Source organism: Camelus bactrianus, chromosome 33 (genome assembly GCF_048773025.1).
Source record: "Camelus bactrianus isolate YW-2024 breed Bactrian camel chromosome 33, ASM4877302v1, whole genome shotgun sequence".
NCBI lineage: Eukaryota > Metazoa > Chordata > Mammalia > Artiodactyla > Camelidae > Camelus > Camelus bactrianus.
The window spans coordinates 24,916,927-24,928,309 of record NC_133571.1 but is presented as its reverse complement, the minus strand read 5'-3'; the positions used below and the strand labels follow the sequence as shown (position 1 = coordinate 24,928,309).

Here is an 11,383-nt window from a genome sequence, read left to right as displayed (position 1 = left end):
CGCACGCGCGCCCAGAGCGCGCCGCCCGGCCTTCCCGCAGTTGACATGGCAGCCACGACCTCCTTCCAGAACTCGGGCTAGACGTCCTCCCAAATTCAGAATTAAAGATGTCGCTACTCGATGCTTTTCCCCCCGCTTTTCTTTTATTGTTTTAGTTCGGTAGACAGTAGACGGTAGACTGCCACCCACATTCGGATGTGTACAATATTTGATAGCTGTCTGACGGGAAAACGGGGCCCTTTCACATGCGCGCGTAACTCCGCTTGACAGGGGGCAAAGGTGACAATTACAGCAGGAAGTATCCTGTCTCAGATTCCCTTCAGAGTGTCCCCCATTTAGGAAAAATGAGCAGGGAAGACGCCACTAGATTTAGCTCGCTTCTTGACCTCCTTCTTTCACGGGAAAGCAGACACCCACCCCCAAACCTCGGCAGCATCCACCGTCCTGGGCCCGCCCCACCGTTTGCGCATGCATCAGAAGACCCTGCTGATTGGCTGACGGGAACGCAGAGGCCGGGGGCGGTGATTGGTCGGTGCGAATTCCGTGTTGCGATTGGGCCGCAGTACGGCTTCGGCGCGCGCGCGGGAGCGAGCTTTGAAAGTTGAGGCGAGCGGCGGTCGTGATGGCGCGGCCCAACCTGGGGAGCGGCCTGCAGCCATGGTCCCCGCTGGACCTCAGCCGGGGTGAGGACGCGGCCCGAGCCTGGAGGGCCGGGGGAGGGGCGCTCGGCCCCGGGAGGCCGGGGTCCGGGGCTGGGGAGGGCCGGCGCCGGGCGGCGACGTTGGCCGGGTCTCTGAGGGCTCCTTTGCCGCTTCTTGGCCTTGCCTCCTGTTCTGCGCCGACAGCCTCGCAGGCGCCGAGGTTTTAGCTGATTGTTGGGCCGGACTGACCTCCTGAGCTTGGGGTGCACAGGTGTTGAGGGGGCACGGGTGTGGCTGGCGTCCTCGGGCGCCCGGCGTCACTGAAGGGTAGTGGGCCCCCCAGCCGCTGGTGGCGGCAGCCCCTCGTCCCCACGCCTCAGGAAAAACAGATTCAGCGCGTGAGGAGGGCCGGGTCCCAGGTTTCCGGGGAGCCCCTGGGAGGCGCCCCACCAGGTATGGGTCCCGGGCTTCCCGCAGGAAAGAATTCAAGAGCGAGCCACTGCTGAGTAAAGACAGATTTATTTAGAGAGATGCACACTGCATAGAGTGCAGGCTGTTTCAAAAGGCAAGAGAAAGGCCAAGAGGTGTGGGGTTGGGTGCTCGGGCTAAAGTAAAAGTAGGTACGCACTCCACAGACCGAGTGCGGGTGGTCTCCGAAGAGGAGGAAGCAAGAGAGACGCGGCCGCAAGGCGTCGTGTTGCCAGCGTTTGTGGGCTGAGTAGCTTCAGGCCTGCAAGTGGGAGGACCATTCCGTCTACCCTGGGGAAGGGGTGGGGATTCCCAGGAATTTGCCACTGCCCACTCTTTGACCTTCTGTGATTATCCTTGGGACTGTCATGGCCTCTCTGGGCATGTTGTGTATCATGCTACTCTGTCACCATGAGCATATGATGAAGCTCAAGGTCTACTAGAAGTCAAGTCTCCCTCAAGGCCTACTGGGAGTTGACTCTTCCGCCATACTGGTGCTAATTGCTGTTATTCCCTGAATGTCTGTGCGCTGCCCTCTTCTTCCTTGTCTCAAGCCTGTGGCCTGTCCGCTGCCGGCCTGGGCACTTGGGGCGCATCCTGCCTCTTTCTGGTACTTGCATTCTGGCCCCACCCCGCTCCCCTGCCAGGATCACTTGAAAATGCCGGCGTGACCCTGCCAAGTCTTCGAACCATTAGTGGCTCCCCTTAGCTTCTTAAGTAATGACTGCTTGTCTGGCCTGCGCATGAGAGCCCTCCGCATACCCTGTGGTGGTCCTTTCCGAGAGTGTGAGCTTTGGAGCCAGCCAGGGACTGATCTCTTGGTCCACCGCTTGGCATTGTGGATTGCGGGCCAGTTGGTTAACCTTGCTAAGCCTCGGTTCCTTATGTGTCAAATGGGGATAATACTGTCTGTGTCCTGGGGATTTATGAAGGTTAATTTAGTACCTGCGCATGCTAACTGCTGAGTAAATACTGATAACAGCTCACCCTTCATGGGGAACTCAGTGCTGTAACTGTTTTGTTCCAAACAGGTCACACTTTATTTCCCCCCCTTGCTTTGTTATGGGGTCCTCTCTGTCCAGAATGCACTTTTCTGCATGTCTTTGCCTGGTAACCCCACGTGTAGGTGCAACTGAAGAAGAATCCTCATGTCACCTCTGTCCCTCCCCTCCCCAGTAATCTATCTGCTCTCTACTGTTGTACTGGGCTACTGCTGTTTTAACACCCACCCATTGTAAGCTTAATAATAGCTATCATTTATTGAATATATTGATTTCCTAACACCAGATCTTTTACCTCTGGGCCTTGGTAATTCCAAATCAGAAGTGAGATCAGAAATACAGGTTTGTGTTTAAAAATATGCATGTAAAATAAAGGGTGGAATGTATGGGGAAAAGGCAGGAAAAGATGCAAGAAGATGATTGTATTTATTAAGAGAACAATTAGGAAAGAGCAAGTGAGTGATGAAAGCAGGTGAAACAGTTCTGCTTGGCTGCACTTCTCCCCAGACCCCACCTTGCTCAGGGATGAGCCTTGAGGTCTCTGTGGTGCAGAACATGCCTTACTTGTCCCTTCTTTCCTGGATTACTGACAGGTTTTTCAATTAGAAATTTCTCTTCATGGAATCTATACTATCTTAAGGATCTTTCTTGTGGATATACTCAGAATTGTCATGCTGTTTGTATATTCCAGTTGTCAGCAATGATTAAAGCCTGTTTCCTTAAAAAAAAAAAAAAAAGCACGTTAAATAGTCGTTGCCTCAGGTGTCCCTTTGCGCTGTTACTTTATTTGGGTTTATTGACTTGGCTATAAGAATTTTACAAAGGGGCAGGTGAGGTAATCTTTTATTAACCTTCTCTTCCCTCTCCAGATTAAATATATTGGAAAGCTGGATCATCTCCCGAAACTATTATATCTAAAAAGTATTTTTGTTCTTGATATTTTTAGAAGATGACCAACCTAATGACCAACTGTTAGTTATGATCAAAAAACAATTTCCTTAACCTTTTTTGCTTGTGTCTGATTATGCTGCACCTGTATGGTGTGGTTAAATGAGACTTGTACTAGTATAGTTTTCTGTTCTTGAATGTACCTGGAGTCTAAAGCTTATTGGTGTTTACTTGTTGTAAAACATTTGTTGATTTAATTGCATCTTCCCACTAGAATGGGTGGACGCAGTGTGGGAACTGGAGTTCACAGAGACTGAGCCTCTGGATCCCAGCATTGAAGCAGAGATCGTGGAGAATGGATTGAGTGCGTTCACAAAACTCTATGACAGTCTTTTCCCTTTTGCTATTGAAGAACATGGATCTACAGAGGTAAAAAAAAAATTTTATTTAATCAAACTAGCCATCTTTAGTTGCTAGAAGTAGAGGGCAAAAGTCATTGTCATCTAAAGCGTAGCTTTTTTCAGTATATAGTTCATAAGGAGCACAGTGAGAGCAGCACGAGAGTGAGGTCCACTTGCCGGTGTGCCCTCATAGCCTTTCTCCCAAAGGCTCAAGATGTTGTTCTGTGAGTCTTTCTCAAGTCATGACCACTTTTTACAAGAGCAAATTAAAGAATAAAGGCCAAGGCATGAAGGAAAACCAGACAAACCAAATAAGCAAAGATGGCCAGTGCAGTGACAATTCAGGCCTTAATTTAAGAAAATCTGATATTAAACTGAGAAGTGATCACTACAAATGGAAAAAAGAGTTCCTTTAAATATTGAGTCTACTCAGTGTGCTTATTACTATTTAGATCATTAACTGCTTTTCAAAAACTGAAGGGCTAGGCATTTGCAGCAACATGGATGGACCTGGAGAATGTCATTCTAAGTGAAGTAAGCCGGAAAGAGAAAGAAAAATGCCATATGATATCACGTATATGTGAAATCTAAAAAGTACACAACTGAACTTATCTATAAAACAGAAGCAGACTTACAAACAGAGAACAAACTTATGATTACCAGGGGGAAAAGGGGGTGGGAAGGGATAAATTGGGAATTAAAAAATTCCACCTCTTGGGGAGTGATGGAAATGTTAGCTATCTTGATTGTGGTGGTGGTTTCATTGGTGTATACATCTATCAAAATTCATCAAATTGCACATCTGTGTACACTGTCCTTCAGTGACATTGTACACATGTATATATGTAGCTTACTGTACAGGAACCATACTACAATAAAGGAGTTTAAAAAAAGGCTGAAGGGGTAGGAAGCTTAACAGAATATATTTAGATATTAACATCTCTGGAAAATTTAAATTATCAAAAAATGTTTCAGTCACAAGGCTCATGTAGCTATTCAGAAATTAAATCATCCAGTTAAACATTCGTAAAATGTAGTGCTGAGTGAAGCACCTTGGGCAATCACATGATTATTAAGAATCGGAGCCTCTCCCGATACGAGGGAGGAGAATGAGCTCTTGGAGCGCCCAGTCCACTCTCTGCACTGACCAAAGCATACCTGGTGACCACATCCAGCCACAACGGTGGAGACCATACCATCGGGGTCTGTGTTGTGAAAGCTGCTCTAAGACAGGTTAGTTAGAGGCAGTCTGACAGAGGTATGGAAAAGGAGCTCGTTAAGAATGGGAAGGTTCCAGAAAGAAAGCAGCTGGCTGCAGACAAGTCTTCACAAGTATGTACAATTTAGACCAGCAGAACTGAGGGTCCCCGGGCATCCTATGGAGGGAGCATCACGGTGGGAATGTGTCGGGCAGGGCAGTGCAAGGCATGCAGAACTGAGCTGTGCACTGTGGGGTTTGGAGGTTTGTGACAGGCTGTTCGTCATGTATTAACTCACTCAGTCCTCACACGTGGTTCGGAGGAAGAGGTTCTAGTGAGCAGTGGACTAAGGAACATGGAGAGATCTGCTTTAGGACAGGTGTTCTTGACCATGGAGTGACTGACACTGGAAAACACTGTACGCAGGGAGACAGTGTACCCTGCGGATAATACAGTTGACCTTTGAACAACATGGGTTTGAACCTCACGGGTCCGCTCATATGCGGGTTTTTTCAGTAGTAAATAATACAGGAGTGCACGGTCTGGGTTGGTTGGACCCATGGATGCAGAACCATGGATATGGAGGAACCGCGTTTACTGAGGAGTTGGGGCTCCGCAGAGTCAGCGCCCCACCCCCACCCCCGCCGAGCTGTTCAGCGGTTAACTATACTTTGCTCATTTGTGTTTTTATGTTACAGCAGGCTCTGGAGTTATGGTTGCGGGAACTGGGTTGGAGGGCTAGAACCTAGGGACATTTCTGAGGTAGAATTGATAGGGTTTGTGAACTTAGCCAGCCCTCGTCAGGTGTCATGCTGCAGAGGTGACTGGGTCTCCAGGGTCACAGCTGCAGGGGAGGGGAGTGGAGCTGATGTAACTGCTGCGAAGGTGGAAGGTGGCTTCTTCCAGAAGTTCCATGTGGGGGAAAGGAGAGCGCTGAGAGGACTGTAGATAGTCTCTGCTGTGAAGCGGCATGTGCTCGGCAGTGTCTCAGCCAAGGCACCACCTACCACTGTCCCCGTCTTTTCAGGGAAGCAGGACATGCAAGGTCTGATTTCTTGAACTTTTGTGGGCTTATGTTTTTTTTAAGGTAGCCCAGAATAAATTGTGTAATTCCTGTTAACGTTTGGTTTATAGAAATAATCTGTTTCCTTTTCCTGTGTTTAGTAGGAGAAAGCATGGAACAGTGGCAGAATTAATAAAATTGTGGTTTATTCTCTGGGGTTTATTTCCTTTCTTCCCTAGACTACTTCTGAAACCTATTGAGGGAGATACTTTCAGATATTCCCTTTCCTACTCCCATTGACCATAGAACATTGAGATTGAAAGAAGTTGCTCTGATTTCCTCAGTTACTAATTAGAGTGATGAATGAATTTAACCTAGATGAAGGGGTAACTTGTCTGAGCAGTTGCTAATATAGGTCCCAAAATCTGAGTGTAGTTTACCTACGATAATTTCAGAAATATATATGCTTCAAACTTATCCAAAAAAATTTTGGCAGTATAATTATTTAAGTTTCTTATATAGTTATTTATCTTTGTAATTTTGAATAATGCATTTTTAATTTTCTATCTTAGTCCCTGTGAAGATGGCAAGCACTTATAATTAGGAACCAGGATGGCCTGTTCTTCTTCTTTGTAAGGCTTTAAGTACTTACAAAAATCAAATAGTAGGAGATTTTCCATTTCTCTAACTGCTGGCTTTTGTGGTCTGCCCCTCCTGCAGAGCGTCTGGACCTTCTTCATCGAGAACAACATCTCTCACGGTGCGCTGGTGGCCTTGTTCCATCACTTTGTTCAGGTGGTCCATAAGAAGAGCGTCAGTGTACAGCATCGCGAATTCGGCCTTCACGCTGCCGGGCTTTATTTTCTGCTGCTGGAAGTACCAGGTATGTGTGTTTGGTGTGATAGGACAGACCTTTTAGTTTTTCATTTGTCTGCATTGTTTTGAACACTTCTACTTTGTTTCCTCACTTGTGAAATGAATTTGTTCCCAGATTAGATGACAGCAAATCTTGGAAGCACATGGCATGTCACCAGTGTTGGAGAAGTGCCCCTCCCGTTTTTCTGTAAATGTGTTTCTGTGCTGGGTCTGTAACCTAATACAAATAATCCGAGAGGGTACAGCTGGAGGGGCTGTTTCCCAGTTACAGGAGCTCCACTCCTAGCATTCAGCTCTGATGTTGCCCGGCCTCCCCTGCCTCCCTGTCCCGGCTGAGAAAAGTGCTGGGGGCGGGGGGGTATTCTCTCCCCCGTGTGGGTGTAGGAACTGGTTGGAAGCATCCTCGTCCAGAAGGCCTGTGGACAGCTGGTCTCAGTGAGGGAAGCACAGGACAGTCTGTCTATGATGCTGTAGCACTTCCTTTCTGGGCTGAGCACTTAGGTGTGAGCAGAAGGGGTGGAGGGGGCAGAGAAGGGCTATAGCTGCGGAACCAGTTCACCTGAAGAGAAATCAGGACCTGCCCCCCGCCGCCCCCTCCTTCTGCTTGTCATTGTTTACATTGGTACGTCTGTAATGACTGTTAAGGACTTTCCCATGCGATTTGGAAATTGGTAAAGAGATGTGTAAAGCCTTGAACAACGATTTGTTTTATTGTTAATGCTCCTGTAATGACTTTTGAAATAAGTTCCCAAAGAACTCACTTGCCGAGCGATGTCTCAGTTATACCTGGGCTCTCGGAGAAGTGGTGGTGTTGGAAACCCAGATTCACTCTTCTCTCCTTGCTGAGTTCAGCTCCTTCTGTTCCAGAGCCGAGAGGTGGCTGTTACTGATGACATGGCCACTTGCAGCTTTCCAGCAAGTCATATTTTTGCCAGTTACCTGCTGCTTTTAAATGTTTCTGGATTATGGTTGGGATGCTGTTGATAATGTTTGATCATAGTTTATCCTTTTTCAAGATGGTTTTAGTTATTTTGGGCCCCTTGCATTTTCATATGAATTTTAGGGCTTGCATGTCGATTTCTTTCCAAAAAGGCAGCTGGGATTTTGACAGGGATTGCATCGACTAGATCGATGTGGAGGGTGTTGCCATCTTAACAGCGTTGATTCTTCCAGGATGTGAACACAGATGTCTTTCCATATACTCAGGTCTGTAATTTGTTTCAGTGATGTTTTGTAGTTTTCAGTGCAAAGCTTTTGCACATCTTTGGTTAAATTTATTCCCAAGTATTTTATTCTTGTCTCTGCTGTAGTAGATGAATTTGTTTGCTTAATTTAATTTTCAGATTGTTTGCTGGTGGTGTATGGAAGTACAGTCACTTTTTGATTATAGATCTGGTACCCTGCAACCTTGCTGAGCTCATTTTCTGGTTCTGGTAGGATTTTCTACATGTAAGATCATGTCACTTGTGAATAGACATACATTTCCTTCTTCCTTTCCAGTCTGGATGCCTTTCAATTCTTTTTCTTGCCTAGTTGCCCTGGCTAGACCCTCTAGCCCACTGCTGAATAAAATTGGGAAAGTAGGCATCTTGTCTTGTTCCCGATCTCAGGAAGAAAACTTTCAGTCTTTTGCCCTTATGATGCCTGCTGGGGGTGTTTTGAGGATAGCCTTTATCGAGTTATTATTCCTACTTTGTTGAGTGTCTTATTATGAATGAGTATTAGGTTTTGTCATTTGCTTTTCTGCACCTGTGTGTGAGGTGATCATGTGGTTTTGTTCTTCATTTTAATAATGCAGTATATTCACTGATTGATTTTCATATGTTAAGCCAGTTTTGCATGACCTTGGTCATAGTGTTTAATCCTTTTTATATCTTGTCAGATTCAGTTAGCCAATATTTTATTGAGTATTTTTGCATAGATATGTTTTTGCTTGTTTGTTGATGTCTTTTTGATGGTTTGTGTTTTAGGACTATACCAGTGTCATGGAATGAGTTGGGTAGTATTCTTGCCTATTCTACTTTTTGGAAGTTTGTGAAGAAATGGTTGTTTTTCTTTCTTAAATTTTTGGTGGAATTCGCTAGAGAGGTATCTGGGCCTGGAGTTTTCATTGAAAGAAATTTTTTGTTTGTAGAATCTGTAGTGATGTGTTCTATTCATGCTTGATGTTGCTAATCTGTATTTTTTTCTTCATCAATCTAGAGATTGATCATTTCAGAGAACCCTCTTTTGCTGTTATTGGTTATACTCTAATGTTTGTCCATTTTCTATTTCAGTGATTTTGGTTTTATCTCTTTGGTTGCCTGCCTTCTTATTTTGGGTTTAATTTGTTTTTATTCAGACTTCCTAAGGTGGGTGCTTAGATCTTTGTTCTCACGTACTTTTCTTTGTCTCTAATACACGTAATGTTACACTATTTACTGCTTCATCTGCATCCCGAAGATTTTGATGATCTGTTCAGTTAGACCAAAGCAATTTTCTGATTTCTCTTGTGGTATTTGGTAGTGTGTTTAATTTCCAAGTATTTGAGGACTTTCCTGAAATCTTGTAATGCTTTCTATTTTAATTATGTTGAGATCAGAGCACATACTTTGTATGATTACAATACTTTTAAATTACTGAGTTTTTGGTTTTTTCCAGAAGTGGCCTGGCACAGGCTCTGACTCAGTGAATCTTGTGTTTACACTGGAACAGAATGTGTATTCTACCTTTGGTGGGTCTCTCTTCTATGAATGTCAAATTGGTTGCTGTGGTTGTTCGAGTCTTTTATATCCTTTCTGATATTCTGTTTATTTATTCCATCAATTACTGAGAGAAGGGTGTTGAAATCTCCAGGTATGATTGTTAATTTATCTGTTTCTCCTTTCAATTCTGTTGGTTTTAACCTAAGGTATTTCAAAAGTCTGTTGGATACAGACATTTATGCTCGAACGTCTTCCCTTTTGGTGTTGTGTCATGTCCCTCTTTGACTGTATTCTTTGCGCTGAAGTCTTCTTTAATCTTCAGCTGGTTACTACATAACTTGTCCTTGGTTGGGATACCCTTTCTCATGCCTTACGTGTGCTGTGTCTGTGAGCTTATATTTCAACAGCGTGTTGAAGACTGCCCTGCACTGTTTCATCCTCTCAATAATCTTTGTCTTTTTATGGAACATTTGGACAGTTTAGATAATTACACTTAATATAATTATGAGTGTGGTTGTGTTCCTGCCATCTTGATATTTATTTTCTGTTTTCCATCTGTTTTTTGTTCCATTTTCCCCTCTTCCTGCCTTTGTCTGATTGGTTGTTTTTTAGTATTCCACGTCATCCCCCACTTCAGGCTTATTAACTGTACTTATTTGCATGTGTGTGTGTGTTAAGTGCTTGCTCTGGATGTATAGTAAGTACTTTTAACAGTGTGTCTTCAGATGATATTCCACTAATTTGTAGGTGATGTGAGGACCATGAGACAGTGCACTCTCCCTCCTCCCCTCCTCTGTGTGCTGCTGTAGTTATACATCTCATTTCCACGTGTCATGAACCACACAGTTCATCCCTAACGTTTTTCTTTGAAGTATCTTTAATTTTTTTTAGAAAACAAAAAAACAAATGTCTTTTGTATTTTAGCTCTGGCATGTCTCTGCCCAGGATGTGCTCTGAAAGCTGCCTGTCTCCCACCTGTTGATAGTTTGCTCAGCCCACCTTCCTGGGGGTCCCTCTAGTGTGCACGGCAGTGATCAGTGCTGTGCAGACTCCCCCAGTGCCCTGCTCTGTACCCTCCAGTCCACTCGCCCTCCGGACTCGGTCTGTCTGTGCTCAGGTTCACCATCTTCCTGCTGTTGCCCAGACATCGCCTCCAGACACAAAATCAGGCCAATGTGAGGATTTACCTCACTGGTTTCCCTGTTCTCAGGGATTACATGGCTAGACTGCTTCTTGCTCTGTGTCTTAGAATGGTTATTTTACAAATTTCTGTCCAGTTGTAGAGTTGTTTATAGCAGGAGGACAAGTATAGAACCAATTTCTCCCTCATGGCCAGATATGGAAATCTCGTTACTTATTTGTGATCAGCCCAACTGCTCACTGCCTAGGGCTGACGTTGAATGGAACTTTCTTGCTAAAGGTTCATTGTTATTTAAAGTTAAAGAGAAGCTTGATTTTGCTTTTTAATTTTTCATTGTTGTTACAGACATATTTCAAGACAGTTAAATCTATCCTGCTTACTCTGTTCTTTATGAATAGGCAGTGTTGCCAATCAAGTATTCCACCCAGTGATGTTTGACAAATGTATTCAGATTCTAAAGAGGAGCTGGCCCCAGGAGTCCAGCTCGAGTCAGAAAAGAAAAAAAGAACAACCAAAGAACTCTCAGGCTAATCCACGAGGGAGCAGGAAGAGGGGAAAGCTCCCCAGGAAAGAGGACATGGAGGTAAGAAGTGAGTGGGCCAGTATAGCAAATCTGTACCAACAGGGGATTCTGATTTATTTAAGAATTAACTCCATATTAAGGCAGGGTTTCAGGGTCATGATTATAACCGAAGGCCCTAAGGTACCGTCAGCCAGCCAGTAGGACTTTCGGTTGCCCCATGTTCTGTTCTACTAGTGTAGGTTTCTGCCTTGCCGTCTTCCTGGTCTCGTTCCAGGTGTGCCTCCCACATGCTGGCAGGTGTGTTTGCCATTTTCTTATTGTCATTAGAGAGGGTGGTCGAAGTATCCGGAGGACTGACATCCATAAGAACGTAGAAGGACGTTAATTCCAAATTCTTGGATGGTAGAGAGAAGTTCACTGACGTCAGAACTTCTGAGAAACACAAGAATTCTCATGATTCCATAATATGGGACTAGAAACTGTGATAGCATCCACTAGTCCAGTGACCGATCACTGGCCATAGAGACCTAGAGCAGGCAGGGGACCTGCTCAGCATCT

The 11,383-nt window shown here is 44.9% G+C and overlaps 1 protein-coding gene across 5 annotated transcripts in view; it reads left to right on the top strand.

Moving 5' to 3' along the window:
* Positions 1-558: 558 nt before the first annotated feature.
* NCAPD3 (non-SMC condensin II complex subunit D3) overlaps positions 559-11,383 on the top strand; it is a 67,200-nt gene continuing 56,375 nt past the window's right edge. For all 5 annotated transcript variants that reach the window (XM_074357053.1, XM_074357054.1, XM_074357052.1 and 2 more), the window contains exons 1-4: positions 559-683; positions 3,273-3,427; positions 6,322-6,484; positions 10,701-10,885. In XM_074357053.1, coding sequence (XP_074213154.1) covers positions 623-683; positions 3,273-3,427; positions 6,322-6,484; positions 10,701-10,885 — 564 coding nt within the window. In that variant the 5' untranslated portion in view covers positions 559-622. The remainder of the gene's footprint in view (positions 684-3,272; positions 3,428-6,321; positions 6,485-10,700; positions 10,886-11,383) is intronic.